Raw genomic sequence first — 17,389 nt, 5'->3', positions numbered from 1 at the left:
TTTTACGTTTTCGTATTTTTTTGCTGAATTTTTTAAACATGTTTTAAAAAAAATATCGAATTATGCTCGTACGTTTTCGTACCCGTATTTTTTCCGTACCGTATTTTACTAACTATGAACCCAATATCTAATAGTTCTACAAAATTTTTAATAAAATAAAAATGTGCTCAAAACAACTGTAAACTTGTAATGAGATGGGGAGGAGAAGACTTCCTGAAAAGAAGAAGATAAAACATAAAAATAAAAAATAAAAAAATGGAAAGTTTTAATCATTTTCCCAAACAACAACATTAAATAGATATTTAATATTTTAGTGTTGGTTAACTTACCAAAAAATATTTTTAGTGCTTGTGTAAAAAACGTGAATGAGAGTGAAAGAAAGAGGGGAGAAAAATTATTAAATGATACATTTTTTTGGGTCTAATATTAAATTTCTATATTGGTTAGAATTTATTGTAAAACGTGAATGATAGTAGAAAAAGAGAAGGAAAAAAAGTCATATAAAGATATAAATATTTGGGGTCAGTATTAAATTTATGTATCTTAAAGTCCAACCTTATCCCGTGTGTATCTATATGCAGATACATATAACCAGTTATGGGCAGTTTTCTTGAGGGCCTATATATTGGGGTGCATGGGGCATGGTTTAGGAAGAGAGTGAAACACAGAGTGTGTATTCTTAGCTTTGGTTCTTTGTACGAGTTTGGTGTCCTTTGTAATATGTTTAATATGAGCAAAGGTTGGGCTTGTCTCTGTAAACTGTGTGTGCCTTCTTTATATTTTTGTATTGTGTTGTATGTTGGTTGAGACTTGGTGGGCCCAAGTGCCATTAGAGAGGCGCTGGTAGGAAGGTAAGGTGCAATTTTTTTTTTTAAAGTTTAAAAAGTTTTTATGCATTTATACAGGTATCAGTTAATTTTCAGATCTTAAAGGGTTATATTTGCAATTTACGAAACAATTTCGAACGAGGGCACTTCCGTAACTTTGACGACCCAATAAAAGAGAGGGGGCTTAGCGAGATAGAGAAGAGACAGAAAGCGAGAGATATAGAGAGAGCGAGCAGTTCGCAAGCTCTGTTGCGGATCTCAAGAGGCAAAAGAAACGAAGTAGAAGGAATTTGAACTGCGAATTGTTCTGTAAGATCATTTATTTTGCTTTGAAATCGCATTTTTTTCAGATTATTATTCACTGTATCTCTCTAAATCTAGGGTTTCAAGATTCATTCTTGTTCTTCCTAAGAGCTGTTATAGAAAAGATTTAAACTCATATAATTTCATTTAGCTGAAAATTGGTAAGCTTCAAAAGCTTTGGTCTTTAGCTCTATAAACTTGTCAAAACTCAAAATTTATATACAGAATACAGTCGAGCTTTGTCTTACTCTGCTGAAGTCAAGGTTTTGAGAAGCTTCATTGTTTGGTTTGGATTAGGTATACAAACCTAAGCTTGTTTAAACCCTAGAAGAATTGAGTGAATTATATTTTGATATGTCGATGAACAACAACAATCCAATGAAGAATGTTGGGGTTCCAATCCCTTTTGGGAGTCCTGGGGCAATGCCACAATCTATGCCTATGAACCACCAGAGTCATCTTCTCTCACAGTCACACCATCAAACACAAGGCGGGCCTCATTTTCCGGGTCATTTTCAACTGTCTGAGCCTCAAGCTCAAGCACTGGCTCAGGCACAGTATGCCCAAGCTCATGCTCAGGCTCAGGCTCAGGCAGCTCATGCCCAGTTCAAAGCACAGTTACAAGCTCAACCCCTGCCCCATACACAGTTGCAAAACCCTGGGACTAGTAATGTGGGTGTCTCTTCACCCTTAATTTCGGCACCCGGCACGGGAAATGCCAAACGTGCTCCTCAGAAACCGCCTTCTCGACCTCCTGGTTCCTCTGGTACTGGCTCAGCTTCACCGTTAAAGACCATGGAATTAACACCTGCGGCTCGAAGAAAAAAGCGGAAGCTTCCTGAGAAGCAGATTCCAGATAAAGTAGCTGCACTTCTACCAGAATCAGCTCTTTATACTCAGCTGCTTGAATTTGAGGCTCGGGTAGATGCTGCCCTTTTGAGAAAGAAGATTGACATCCAGGAGTCCCTTAAGAACCCTCCTCGTGTTCAAAAAACCCTTCGAATTTATGTCTTCAACACTTTTGCCAACCAGACACAGATGACTCCCGAGAAGAAGAATGCTGAGCCCCCATCTTGGTCACTTAAGATAATTGGCAGGATATTGGAAGATGGGGTAGATCCTGATGCAGCTGGGACAATGCAGAGACAGGGCTCTTCATACCCAAAATTCTCATCTTTCTTCAAGAAAATTACCATTTATTTGGATCAGAGTCTCTATTCAGACAATCATGTAATTTTGTGGGAAAGTGCTCGATCGCCTGCACTTCATGAGGGATTTGAGGTGAAGAGGAAAGGGGATAAGGAATTCACTGCAATTATTAGACTAGAAATGAATTATGTGCCTGAGAAATTTAAACTTTCACAGGCCTTGAGTGAAGTTCTTGGAATTGAGGTAGAAACCCGCCCCAGAATTATAGCTGCATTCTGGCATTATGTGAAGGCTAGGAAGTTGCAGATTCCAAGTGACCCGTCTTTCTTTATGTGTGATCCACCACTTCGGAAAGTGTTTGGGGAAGAGAAGATGAAATTTGCTATGGTTCCACAGAAGATATCACAGCATTTAATTCCTCCACAGCCTATACATTTGGAGCACAAGATCAAGCTTTCTGGGAATAATCCAACAGGAAATACTTGTTATGATGTACTGGTTGATGTCCCCTTTTCTTTAGAGAAGGAAATGTCTGCTTTCTTGGCGAATTTAGAGAAGCACAAGGAGATTGATGCTTGTGATGATGCTATTTGTTCTGCTCTAAAGAAGATCCACGAACATCGTCGGAGGCGGGCTTTCTTTCTTGGATTTAGTCAGTCTCCGGCGGAGTTTATCAATTCTTTAATTGCATCTCAGAGCAGGGATCTAAAGCTTGTAGCTGGAGATGCTAGTCGTAGTGCAGAGAAAGAGCGCCGCTCTGACTTCTATGGTCAGCCATGGTAAGCTTCTCTCTCTTTGTTTTATTTTGTCAATGCTATACGTGGGCGCATGCATATGTATCCATATCTATATAGATGTACATATAATATTAGTTGACAAACTTAAAGGAAGAGGATTATTGGACAATGTTTAACGTGCTAAACAAAATGTTGCATGCAAATCCTGCTATTTCTGCAGATATAGTTGATTTGGTGGGTTTACTACTAGCCAATCTTATTCAATATGTTTCATTAATGGAAAGGACCAACATTAAATACATTGTCATTTCGATTTTTAAATTTTTTTTGGCTGCTTCCCTCAATGATATGATTTTTAGTCACTGTATTTTTTGAACTGTAGTTTTTAATCACAAGGCTATTTAAGCCTGCTTTAGTTTTTTTCTTGCTATGAGAATTATATATGAATATTGAATGCTGTAGTTTTTGTTTAACCATTGCATTTGAGAATACCCCTTTCTGATGTTTATCTCAGAAAGAATTTCTTCCTTGATTATGAGTTTTATAAATGAACATGACTTAAATACTAATTTTTTGTGTAACCCTTGGTCAGCGTTCGTCTCAGAAGGAATGCTGTCTTAAATTCTTCCTGTAAAATGGTCTCCAAGTAAACTAACTAATTTTTTGGTTTGACTATAGGGTTGAGGATGCTGTTATCCGTTACCTGAACCGCAAGCCCACTGCTGGAAGTGATGCTCTTGGAAGCACATAGCTAGGAATTATTGAATTTTTATTCTGCTGGTATGAATGTCAATGCTTCTACTTAATATCCTCGGTGTGAGTACCTTGCATTGAAAATGATTTAGCTTTATGTACTTGGATATAAGATTAAATACTTCAGTGAAAGAAAGTGTGTTTGACGACTTTAGGCTTGAAGTCAGTCAAACTTGTTCAAATCTGATCATGCTCTGTGAAAAGGGAAATGTTTTGATTATCTTTCTGCAGTGCTAAAAATCTGGATAGAACTCCATTATTATTTTCAAATAAAGGTTTTAGCGGGTATGGTGGTAAAGTTTGGGTTGCTAAGTGTGAGAACACAGGTTTGATTTTTGGGTAGCCATTTTGTGCAAATTATATTAAATTGTGAGTGATGGTGTCCAGCATGGCAGTACCCGACTCAATGCTAATCCGTGCAGTGCTCAACTAAAAGGGCCATTACTCAGTGTTATCTCCGTTATGCCTATACATAATTCTATGTACTCTTCCCAATACCCTCGGTTGATAGAGAACGCATTGAGTGATGACCTTTTAGTTGAGATGAGTTTGTTTCATGCATTTTAAGCATAGTGATATAGACATCCTGATGCCATTCTTATTTATGCCCATTCTAAATATCCAAAGTCAAACCATTTTATATGCTAATTTACTTATTTTGCTTTCTATAAGTCGCTTTGAAAGCCAATTTTGTGCTCCTATTTACTTGTGTGTTAGTGGGAAAAAGATGTTTCAACTTATCCTTTTGAGCACACACTTAAGGATGTCAATGGGGCGGGTTCGGGACGGGGCTCCCCTTTCCCAAACCCGCCCCACCAATGAATTTTTTTTCCCAAACCTGGTTTGGGGCGCCTCGCATCAGGGTCAGGGAGGGTTAGGGGTATTGCGAAATTAAACAGAAAACACAAGAAATAGATTAAACACACAAACAATAAGAACACAGATTTTACTTGGTTCACCCAAAATTCAGGGCTACGTCCAAGGGTTGCAGGGATTTCACTATGATGATAAAAAAACGGCCACAGATACAGAGAGTTCAGAATGAATAAATACCCTCGCACTAGGGTAACATAATAAGTGCGGAAATAACCAAAATACCCTCCAAAAAAGTTGGGCCTTGGCGTACAGTATCTATCAGGCTCCACACTACCCATCAATCTCCCACTTGGAGACTGATAAACATCAAACTGTCAACTCCCATATGCCTTCATACATAGTAAAACACCACATCAACTCACTCCTTTGTCCTCGTGCTTGAACACCAACTGAAGCTAAACAAAGCTTCAGTTTCTCAATTGTCACTGCCTTAGTTAACATATCTGTTGGATTTTTACTCCCATGGATCTTCTCAAGTGATAAAACTTTATCCTCTAAGTGTAAGCGTATGAAATGGTACCTTAAATGTATATGCTTTGTTCTGGAATGGAATGCCGGATTTTTAGCAAGATGAATAGCACTCTGACTATCACTATACAAAATTCTATTTTCTTGCTTCTTACCCAATTTTTCCAAAAAACCATGCAACCAAATCATCTCCTTGCTAGCTTCTGTAATTGCAACATATTCAGCTTCTATGGTCGATAGAGCCACAATCTTCTGCAATTGAGAGACCCAACTCACCGCTGTACCACCCAAAATATACACATACCCCGTAGTACTCTTCCTATTGTCCATATCACCAGTCAAGTCTGAATCAACATAACCATGCAATGCAACTCCCTTCCCAGTAAAATATAGTGATGTTTCTGCGGTATTCTTCAAGTATCTAAGGATCCATTTTACCGGCTCCCAATGATGCTTGCCTGGATTACTCATGTACCTGCTCACAACTTCCACTGCATGTTCTATGTCCGGTATGGTACAAACCATGGCATACGTTATGCTGTCAATAGCTGAGGCATATGGAACTCTTTCCATGTATGCTCATTCTTCCTATGTCTTGGGTGACTGTTCCTTAGTTAGTCTGAAATGACTAGCTAATGGGGTGCTCACTGGTTTTGCATCTTGCATGTTAAACTTGCTAAGAACCTTTTTAACATACTCTCTTTGTGACAGCTTTAGAGTACCACCTACTCTGTCTCTGCAAATCTTCATGCCAAGAATCTGTTTTACTTCACCCAAATCTTTCATCGCAAAATGCACAGACAATTGTTTCTTGAGATTTTTAATCTTCTCGAGACTTGACCCAACAACCAACATATCATCAACGTACAATAGTAAGATAATGTAGCTGTTGTTAAACCTCTTAACAAAACAGCAATGATTTGCATAGCATCTTGTGAAACCATTACTGCACATGAATCCATCAAACTTCCATTGTCTGGGGGCCTGCTTTAAATCACACAAGCTATTTTTCAACTTGCATACCAAACCTTGTTTTTCTGACACTGTGAATCCTTGTGGTTGTCTCATATAGATATCTTCCTCTAAATCACCATGGAGAAAGGCAATCTTCACATCTAACTGCTCTAAATGCAAATTTTCTGCAGCCACAATTCCAAGCACCAATCTGATTGTAGTCAACTTCACAACCGGGGAGAAAATCTCAGCGTAGTCAACACCATGCTTTTGCTGAAATCCCTTGACAACCAATCTGGCTTTGTAACACTTGTTGCAATCATGTTCTTCCTTGATTCTATAAAACCACTTGTTATGTAAAGCCTTCTTGCCCTTTGGTAGTTCAGTTAGCTCCCATGTCTGATTTGATATGAGTGAGTCCATCTCATCCTGTATAGCTGACTCCCACTTGGTTGAATCACCAACCTGCGCTGCTTCATCATAACTCTCTGGTTCACCACCATTAGACAACAACAAATAGTGTAAAGAAGGCGAGAAACGTTGTGTAGGTTTGGAGATTCTAGAGGATCGTCTCAATGCAATAATAGGTGTGCCTTGTTCCACCCGTGGAACTATATTTTCTGGATTGTTCTGAACTCTCCTCTGCACATCTTCCTCGGAGATTTCCTCCAACTCAACAAACTCATCATTTTCAACATGAGCACCCGCATTAGTAGAATCTGATGCTAACCTATCCTTATACATTACTTTCTCATTGAACACGACATTTCTGCTTCTAATTATCTTCAGGTTTTGATCATCCCAAAACCGATAACCAAACTCATCAGTGCCATACCCAATAAAAGTACATTTTTTTGACTTTGGATCAAGCTTGCTTCTAGCATCAGAACTTATATGTACATATGAAACGCAACCAAACACTTTTAGATGTGAAAGATTTACCTCTTTTTTGCTCAAAGTCTCCTCTGGTAAGCCTCCATCCAAAGGAACAGAAGGTCCCTGATTGATCAAGTATGCTGCAATGTTAATTGCATCAACCCAAAACATCTTAGGCAATCCAGCATGTATCTTTATACTCCGAGCACGCTCATTCAAGGTTCTGTTCATGCGTTCTGCAACCCCATTCTGTTACGGGGTTTTAGGAACAGTCTTCTCCATTCTGTTCCCGTTAATAGCACAGAACTCTTTGAAGCCTTTCTCTTCATACTCATCACCATTATCAGACCTCAAACACTTCACCTTCAAGCCTGTCTCATTCTCCACCGTGGCCTTTCACTTCTTGAAAGTATCATATACTTCAGATTTATTTTTCAAAAAATAAATCCATACATTTCTTGTAGAATCATCGATAAATGTGACATAATACAATGAGCCGCCAAGAGATGAAACTGGAGAAGGCCCCCACACGTCTGTATGAACCAACTCCAATTTCTCCGTCTTAGGTGTCCTGCCAACCTTTGAAAAACTGACCCTCGTCTGTTTCCCGAAGATACAGTCCTCACACAAACCAATTTCAACTGATTTAATACACGACAATTTTCCTTTCGACAGAAGTACTTTCATCCCCTTCTCACTCATATGACCTAGTCTACAATGCCACAGGTTTGAATCTACGCAAGCATCAGCAACAACAATGGCGTTCTTGGTGTTTGTTGTCATGTATAGAGTACCTGTCTTGCTTCCACGAGCCACGACCAAGGATCCCTTGGCAAGCCACCTACAAAATTAACTGCATGCGCATTGTCATCAAGTTGTCCTACAGAGATCAAATTTCTCTTTAAGCCAGGAACATGCCTCACATTTTGAATCTTCCATACAGCCCCATTAGGTTACCTGATCCGAACATCACCTTTACCCACAATATTCAAAGGCTCATCATCAGCCAGATAAACCTTTCCGAAATCACCACCAACATAGTTCTCCATGATTTCACGATGCGGGGTAGAGTGAAAGGAAGCACCTGAGTCTAGAACCCAAGACTCAACTGGATTATCTACACAAAATCAGAGAATCAACAATCTCTTCTCTGACGGCGTTTACAGATTCCTGTTTTCCTTCGCTCTTCTTCTTTGGTGCTTAACACTCAAACCTTTAATGCCCCTTCTTTCCACAGTTCCAGCAGGTTTTAATTTTCGACTTGTTTCTGTGTTTGGATTTAGATTTACTGCGATCCAAGTTTGATCTTTCAGAAGTTCTTCCTTTGCCCTCGGTATTGAAAATAGATCTAGATGATTCCCCTGTTTCCCTTCTGCGAATATCTTCGCTAAGGATCAAGTCTCGAACATCATCAAACTTCAATTTTCTTTTTCCTGAAGAACTACTCATTGCTGTAACAGTACCGTTCTAGCTTTCTGGTAAAGAGCATAAGAGAAGCAACGCCTTAATCTCATCATCAAACTTGATCTTTACAGGGTTTAACTGAGTCGTAACAATGTTAAACTCGTTCAAATGGTCAGTCACTGAATCGCCTTCTCACATTCTTAGGTTGAATAATCGCTGTATCAAATATACCATGTTAGACGCAGTGGGTTTCTCATACATATTTGATAGGGCAGTCATCAGACCTGCTGTTGTCGTCTCCTTTGCTATGTTGAAGGCAACGTTGTGCAACAGTGGCAATCGAATGACCTCTAGTGCCTGCTGATCAAGAAGAGCCCAATCATCATCCTTCATCTCTTCTGGTTTCTCTATGGAAAGAGGCTGATACAACTTCTTCTTATACAGGTAATCTTTAATCTGCATCTTCCAGAATCCAAAATCTGCAACATTGAACTTGTTAATCTTGATCTTTCCTTCTTCTGTACCCATCGCTCCCACTCGAACTTAATGGCTCTGATACCAGTTATTGCGAAATTAGACAGAAAACATAAGAAATAGATCAAACACACACAAAACAAGAACACACAGATTTTACTTCGTTTATCCAAAATTCAGGACTACATTCAAGGGTTGCAGGGATTTTACTATGATGATAAAAAAACGGCCACAGATACAGAGAGTTCAGAATGAATAAATACCCTCGTACTAAGGCAACATAACAAGTGCGGAAATAACCAATATACCCTTTAAAAAAATTGGGCCTTAGTGTACAGTATCTATCAGGCTTTACACTACCCATCAAGGGGCTCCCGATATACATATTTTTTAAGAAAAATAATTAAATCTTGAATAAATTTCATATTTTTTTTGAAGTATAGTCAAATATTTTACAATCAAAATAACAAAAATGTTGTTGAAATTTAAAATTATCGTAAGAAATATAGGAAAAAGAAAAATTATAGCTAATAAAATATTATTTATTTAAATATTAATTATTAATTGGGGCCGGTTTGGGGCTTTGCGGGTTTTTACACTCTCTTCCCGAACCTGCACCTAAGCCAATTAGGATGATCCCAAACCCATCCCAATAGGGGCGGGATGGGGCGGGTCAAATTGACATCCCTAAGCACACTAATCAGCTCAACTCAACTCTGTGAACATGGGCGGACCTAAATGGGGACTATGCTGCCCCCACCCATTTTTTTCCAAAAATTTTCCTAATATATAGTTATTATTCTATGCACAGAACCTTCCTTTGTTAGGTGCCCCCCGAAAAAAAAAAAAATTCCTACAAATAAAACCTTAATCTAAACTCAAATCTTACTTTTGGGAGTTTCTATTTTAAGAGAGAGGTCAGATAAATCTAAATGTAATCGATATTTCCATTCTTCTCCTTTTATACGCTTACGGGATTCTAAAATACCTTTAATTACAATTCTCAACATGTCTACATAGTTTCATGAATGTTTTTGTCCTTGAAGTTCAACAGTTGAAACCATTTCATTATTTTCAAGTGGCATGCACATGGACCCTTTTGTATATGTGTCTAGTTAGGTCACTTACAAAAAGATAAGATAGGGGCTCTGGTACACAGTCTTGGGTTTTTGGTTGAATGCATGATTTCTTTGATAGATCTTCAAAGCTAATGCTTAAAGGCTTAGAGATTAGTTTTTAGCATGCCGAGCTCAAGCTACTGTGATATTACTTTGTAGCATTGTTTCATCACCTTCTATGTTCTTTATTTACATTCAAATACACAAGCAGACAATAATAATTTTTGTTTATTTAGTTACTATAAAGAAAAACTGACTGATGGACCTTAATTAGAAATAGGAAGGGTGCAATTAGTTTTTTCACACTGTTCTCTCTTTCTTTATTTATTTATTTACTTTAACGGGACTATGAGTTATATACGTCTTAACACTCTACCTACATGTTCAGAAGTATATGGGTTCTGTAAGATTAACTGGAGTTTTAAAGCCAATGGGTAGATTTTAGGTAATTGATGTTTATGTCGAACTTGTTTGTCTTGTGTAGAAACATTTCCAATTATGCTTACGTCTGTGCAAGTGGCTCGAGTATGGAAAGCAACTGAGTTTCATTTGCGGTATGAAATGGGTGCACCTCTATCATTATTGGCTTTTCCCTTCCTTCTCCTTGAAGTGTATGTGTTGGTTTCCTTGTCTATTACATGTGACCTTATTGTGAAGGTACAATGTGTAATATGACCTGAATATTTTTTCCTAATAATAATATGATCTGAATTATAATATATTATTAACTAGGTTTTTTTCCCTGTATGACACCACATCTTTTTGTCCCACTGGATCGCATTGGTATGTTTCAGTTTCATCTTTCAATGCTTATTTGAGATATCCCAATATACAAAAAAAATGCAGGTCAATGTTCCAATTATTGTTTAGAATTGCAAAAGTATGGAGTTGATGTTTATCTAGTAGTTCTATCATAGTGAAATAGGTAGCGCAACTTATTTAATGTCCTGAGATCGGCAGTCTGCATGCATTGCACTTTGTGGCTTTTAATCCTGCATTCCATGGGGTAGTTGATATCATGGTTGTCCTTTGGTTGAGTTTTGTATCCTCATGTCTGAGGAGGGTGGTTTATTGATCTCTTTGATGTGGTTTCTCACAAATTCAGGGTCTTGAGAACAAATTGGTTGATGAAATCACTTCCTGAGCACCCAATAGGACTGTGAGAGTGCTTTGGCAGTTTGACCTTTGGCTACTTCTCTCAAATCTGCCTTGAAAAGAACCAATTTGTTACATGGTTGTTCCCTTTCTTTGATAGGTGGAGGTTAATATTGATGGTTGTTCACAGGAAATTCGGGACATGGGGCGGTGGTCATGGATAGGATGAGAGTGCACTGAGAAGTACTTCTGCCTTTGAACTTGGGCAGGCTTCTACTATCACCGTGTACAGTAGAAGAAATTTTGGGCTGTTTCTAAGAGCATCTGCAACTTGGGGAATGTAAAATTAGGCATATATCATACTCTGATGTCACGGGTTTGAAACGAGAAACAACCTTTCCACATCTTGAGGTAACTCACTGTACGTCTCACCCTCCCCAAACCCTGTAATGGCAGGAGCTTTGTGCACTGGGCTAGCAAATACTCTGAAATACTCAGAGTTCGTTCTAGATGTTATTATCAGGAGGGCTGTCTTAAACTCTTACGCAAACATCATTAGACTTGGTCACAGTTGAGCAGCACAGAACAGAGAGGATAGGACTTGAAACCATTCAATTATTTTCTTAAATCCCCGTTATGATCATATTAATAGGTATCTTCTTACCATTGGAGGTACATGGAAAGTTTTTTTTTTTTAACAAGACAAGAAGGGTTAGAAGTTAGATTAGTAGATGCAGATAGTCGAAACTTGGTACTCCAAAGTCTACCGGAGGTACTAACTCACTGGACTATCGAGGCATCTGCAGGTACATGGAAAGAGAAAACATCATCTTCCTCACATTTTTTAAAACAAAATAAATATATTTTGTGTACAGCGACTACCATTATCTCAAAGAATTCCAATTGCCATCATTTTCAAGTTGAGAGTGACAGAGAACAACAATAACTGGTTGATAGAACCCCACACTATTGTTGGATCTATTGAATTGTATTCTTTCAGAGAGTTGTGGTTGGAAATTAGTGGTCTTTTTTAGTTCCAGGGATTAGGGTTTATAGTAGGAGTGTAGGAGGACCACATGCTCAGCGCACACGTTATATCAGAATATCACATGTCAATAGTGTCACATGTTTTATAGACATGTTCATGGCTGTGAATTCATAAATTGCTTATCAATAATGTTGCAGTCCTGTAGATCACGCATTGACATGTGGGCATTTACTACTTTTTGCTTGCTAAAAACGAGTGTGCTGTGGTTTGGAGCTCTACTATTTATCTTTCCTGATTGAGTTGTTGTAGCCTTTTCGCATGCTTCTTAATTGCAGTTTGGGGACCTTTGTGGTCTATTCTTGTCTGATCCCTCATTGACATTTCATGCTATCCCTCATTGACATTTCATTTTTTTTTTTTCATTTTTTTTTATTTTTTTTATTTTATTTTTTATTTTTAGGTTAAGCAAACACACACCCATACTTGAACCCCCGCCACCCGAGGGGAGGGGCTTGTACCAGCTGGGCTATTGCCCATTTGGGCCAGATAGCTGGAATTGTCACTTCTGTCAAGTGTGAAGAAGTTTGTTACAAACTCAAAAATAGTCTCTCTGAGTCTTTTCACTTTCTTGAGGTGTAGAGTTACAATTGTCAAGTGTGAAGTATTTTGTTACAAACTCAAACAAGAGCACTCATTGATAATTATTATTCAACGTAAAAAAGAATAAGAATTATTTTACCTGAATAAATAAATAAATTATAAATAACATAAAAATGACTATATAAAACTCACATGTTATCTTTCAAAAATTGTACAACTTACGACCACCACGGAGTAGAAATCACAGATTTAAATATAGCAAAGATTCACCCTATTGTAAAGTCTTCCACATATATATATATATATTTGTACGTTATGAACCGCTTGGCAACCTTTGTAGCTACACTCATTGGTGATAATTTTTTGTTTTTTTGAGAGAGAAAACAAACAACAGAGTATTTATTGTTTTTGTTTTTTAAACACAATTGAAGCTAATTTTTCTCTTCTTTAATTTGCAACAATATTGTTCAAATCATCCAGCTGGTTGACCAAAATGAGGATCCCAAATTGCGTGAGCATTAAGTGGGTACTCATAACTCGTGCTGCCAAGCTACATGAAACACACTTTCGAAAGCCGACAGAAATATTATTAGTTTTAGTAAAGAAAAATAAAAATTTTCTGATAAAGACATTTCTCAATAATATCATCGTAGCAATATCAAATCAAATTCGAGACATTTGCGACCTAAAATTTGGTTCTGATTGATATCATTCTAACTTCAGTGGTCAAAATGGACCCCATTTTAATCTATTGAAGTTATGGTCCATGCACTAGACATTTGAATAGAAGTGTAGCAATGTTTTTCAATTGAGTGAAATTTTGACTACATTTACACATTAATGAGATTTTTTCATAAAGTTGAAACATAATCCGAAAATTTCAAATGAGATATTTTTCATAGTGAACTAGAAAATTATTTGTTTGAAGTTCACTAAATTTTTTTTTTTTCATATTTCACCACATACGCAATATTTTCATAGTGACTGATTTTTTATATATATATATATTTACTAATATACCTTATTAAATTAGTCTTTATTTAATTATATACCCCTAAAATATTACTATTACTCCCCTAAAATTATTAGAAAATATCATTATTGCCTCCCCTCACTTAATGGTCTGGGTCGTCCTGCATCCACATGTCCCTGTGACTTCAATTTTCTATTTGAAAGATGAGAAAATATCACTTGATTACGACCGTTAGTCAATAGTTTTTCTTTAAAGAGCTTTAATTCGTGTAATTTCTTTAAAAAACAATAATGAATAAAATGAAATGATAGCATTTTTGTGGATTGTGAGTATTATCGATCGTTTTCTTTTAATAGCACGAGTGATTTCGTATAATCCAAAAATGATTTGAAAAACGTAAGTAGAAAATGACATTTTAATAGTTGGATGTTTCTGCAAGTTGTGTTCATGCAACCTGCAGCAAAATCATTTTCAGTTGCTAAATTGATTAGTTAGATGACTAAAAAGATGATAAATATATGTAGCTGACCTTGGAATTTAGCAGCTAGTGGCTAAATTATTGAAGTAACGTCAAGTAGTTGTTTTCATTTCCTGTAAATGGCAAATTAAAGTTTGTCAACATTAAAATGATTTATTGCTTTTTAATCTATGTTTTGAAGGAAAGCTACAAGCCTACAAGTCATCTTACTTCGAAGGCACAAACTTTAATTATTTGATACACTAACATTTGAAGAAACAACTTGGCATTTTGTTTGTTTTGATGTAAAACTTTCATGTTTTGATACATTTGGTTACATAAATAATTTTTTGGTTAACTTCTCCTAATGCATTTGGTTCCATGATTTTTCCTAAATACATTTGGTTCCATAATTTCTCCTCAAAGTTCATTAGCAGAAGCAATTGGTTATGTTACTTTTTAAATAAATAAAATGAGGAGAAAAATTATTTTTCTCTATTAGAAAATTTGAAATAAAGGAGAAAAGTCGGTTTATAATGTGATTGTTACTATATTTAATATCACTGCGGATTTGTTTCGTCAGGGTGAAGTAATTATAAAGGAAAAAAAACAAAAAAAAATTAAATTCTTTTGAGAGTTTGGTTAGATAGAAGTGATACTTTTGAAGAAAATACGATTCCTGCATCTTATGAATTTTCTTCAAATCATTTCTCGCATAAAACACGAAAAAATAGTACTTTCTCAGGAAGAGTGTGGTTCTACATGTTATTTTGCTATTCAGCCCCAAGTCAATATTCATCTATCTTCTTTTCACAAACTTCACATGGACAGACCTACATGCATTTCAGGGAGCAATTGGCCCCTTGAATTTTTTATTTTATTTTTATAAATATACCTTGTTATTTTTTTCTTTTCCCACTATATACCCACAAAATATTGCTATTGCCTACTTAAAATTATTAAAAAATTCATATTTGCCCCCACCCCCACCCCCACCTAATGCTCTGGGTCCGTCCTGTTCACTGAAGGTGAAGTCTTGTTCTTATGTAAATTATTGAGTTTATATGATCATGGAATACTAATGCAACTATTTATATTTTTTGTATGTTGATACAAAATTGATATATTTTTTTCTTCTTTCATAGTTATAATTGTTGAGAGTATATTTATATATATATATATGTATATATATAAATCAAGCACTTATTCTGTTGAAACAATTACAACTTACGATTGCTATCATATTCATTGGTAACACAAAACATGAAACCACGACAATATATATGGTAATCCATATTTTAATATTTCTTTGCTAAAATAAACCATTGAATATAAAGATAATTCATATAACACAATTTTATTTAAATTTTTAATATTTGAAATTATAAGGGTATTTTGTGATAAGTAGAATTATTTTATTTTTTCTTTTTCATGTTATCTAAACTAACAAAATAATTTATTTTTACAACTTTCTTCAAAAAATTCTTACTAACGATGGAAAATTAATTTTATTTTATTTCAATTCACTTTCTTTCACCTTCACTTTCCGTCATAAATTTTCTTCTAACCAAACGAACCTTACAAGAAAGAAAAGAAATAGTTAGGGACAACCACGTAAAACTGCTGTAATTTTTTTTTTTTTTTTTTTTTCAGACTACACAATTTTTTGCCAGATACTAATAAGAAGCTTCTTCTATCTCTGTCATGAGTCCAACACTTTAGACAAATTTTAAATGAGTAGTGGTTGATCGAGCGTGAACGTTGAGAATATAAATGACATTGTAATAACTTTAACTTCTACTCTCATAATTCACTTAATTAAGTTATCCAATTCATTATCCTTTCAATATAATACATTCTTCTTTGGCTCTCTTTTTCACTTATGCTACTTTTGGGGTGCCCTATGCAACATTAAGAAGCTTCTTCTTTCTCTGCCATGAGTCCAACACTCTAGACAAATTTGACTAATTTTAAATAAGTAGTGGTTGATCAACAGTGAACGTTGAGAATATAAATGACATTATAATGACTTTAACTTCCACTCTCATAATTCACTTAATTAAGTACGTTGTCCAATTTATTATCCTTTCAATATAATACATTCTTCTTTTGCTCTCTTTTTCACTTATGTTACGTTTGGTGTGTAATAATTGAATGAAATGAGAATGAGAATGAGAATTGAATGAAATTATCATTTTTATTTTATTATTTAGTTGCAAATATGAAATATGTAGGAATGGAATAATAATAACTATTCTATTATTTGGTTGGAACAATTTAAATTTTAGAATGGAATGAATTTCAAATTGAATTCTCCAAAATATCCCTTTTATTGACAAATAAATTAAATTAACAAATAACATTCTTCTATAATTTTTTTTAAAAAGAAATGGTGGTGGATGGTGGTGATGATAGCGGTGTAGGTGGAAAGCGATAGCGGTGTAAGTGGTAGTGTTGGAAGAAGGCCGCAGTGGTGGCGATGGTGAAAGGAAGCGGCAGCGGTAGTAGTGTGGTTGTAGAAGGAAATAGTAGTGTCGGTGGTGATAGTAGAAGGTAGCGGTGGAGGTGACTGTGGTGGTGGCGATAGTGAAAGTCGATGGTTGTGGTGGTGGTGAAAGGTGGCGGTGGTGGAAGGAGGTGGGGGTGGTGAAAGTTCGCGGTGGTAGTGGATGGTAGTGGTGGTGGAAGAAGGTGGCGGTGCTGAAAGTCCGCGGTGGTAGTGGATGGTGGTGGTGGTGGAAAGTAGTTGAAGTGGTGAAAGTCAGTGGCAGCGGTGGTGGAAGATGGTGGTGGTGGAAGGCATTGGAGGTGACAGTGGTGGTGTTTGTGAAAGGCAGTGGTGGTGGTAGTGGCAGCGGTGGTGGTAGAAGGTGATGAAAGTTAGTGGTAGCGATGGAATGTGGAAAACGGTAGTGGTGGCACAGGTGTTAGTGGAAGTTGATGGAGGTTACAAAAGGCAATGGCGGTGGCAGTACAAGGCTATGGAGGCGGTAGCGGTGTGGTGGAGGTGGTGGAATGTGACGACAGTGGTGGTTGTGGTAGTGGCAGTGGTGGAAGGAGGCAATAGTGTAGGTGGTGGTGATAATGGAGGCAGTAATGATGACAGGGGTGGTGGCAATGACGGTGGTGATGGTCGAAGGTGGTAGTGGTGGAAGGCGGTGGCATTGGTTGAAGTCTGTGGTGGTGGTGGTGGCTGTGATACCCCCCAATTTTGGAGACACGGGTTGATCAGATCCACACAAAAAACTAGGGGATATTAAAACAAATTGACAAAAAACGAATACAGAATACAAAAGGATAAACAATAAATAAATAATATCGCTGAAAATAGAAATTA

The 17,389-nt window shown here is 36.7% G+C and overlaps 1 protein-coding gene across 3 annotated transcripts; it reads left to right on the top strand.

Moving 5' to 3' along the window:
• Window positions 1–1,009: 1,009 nt before the first annotated feature.
• Window positions 1,010–10,661, top strand: LOC132282828 (SWI/SNF complex component SNF12 homolog). Of its 3 annotated transcripts, none has more exons than XM_059784631.1 (3): window positions 1,010–1,136; window positions 1,428–3,058; window positions 3,695–4,067. In XM_059784631.1, the coding sequence occupies exons 2-3, from the start codon at window positions 1,485–1,487 to the stop codon at window positions 3,765–3,767; spliced, it is 1,647 nt and encodes a 548-aa protein (XP_059640614.1). In that variant the 5' UTR covers window positions 1,010–1,136; window positions 1,428–1,484; the 3' UTR covers window positions 3,768–4,067. The 3 variants fall into 3 exon arrangements, with proteins under 3 accessions (XP_059640614.1, XP_059640616.1, XP_059640615.1); XM_059784633.1 differs by adding an exon at window positions 10,424–10,661 and having other exon boundaries at window positions 1,017–3,058; window positions 3,695–3,796; XM_059784632.1 differs by having other exon boundaries at window positions 1,018–1,136; window positions 1,356–3,058.
• Window positions 10,662–17,389: the final 6,728 nt, after the last annotated feature.

The sequence above is a fragment of the Cornus florida genome, unplaced genomic scaffold (genome assembly GCF_030987335.1).
Source record: "Cornus florida cultivar Cherokee Brave unplaced genomic scaffold, ASM3098733v1 CherokeeBrave_3.0.0_Hap2_Chr11, whole genome shotgun sequence".
Classification (NCBI taxonomy): domain Eukaryota; kingdom Viridiplantae; phylum Streptophyta; class Magnoliopsida; order Cornales; family Cornaceae; genus Cornus; species Cornus florida.
The sequence above is the reverse complement of the archived record's forward strand: the minus strand, read 5'-3'. Positions and strand labels throughout refer to the sequence as shown.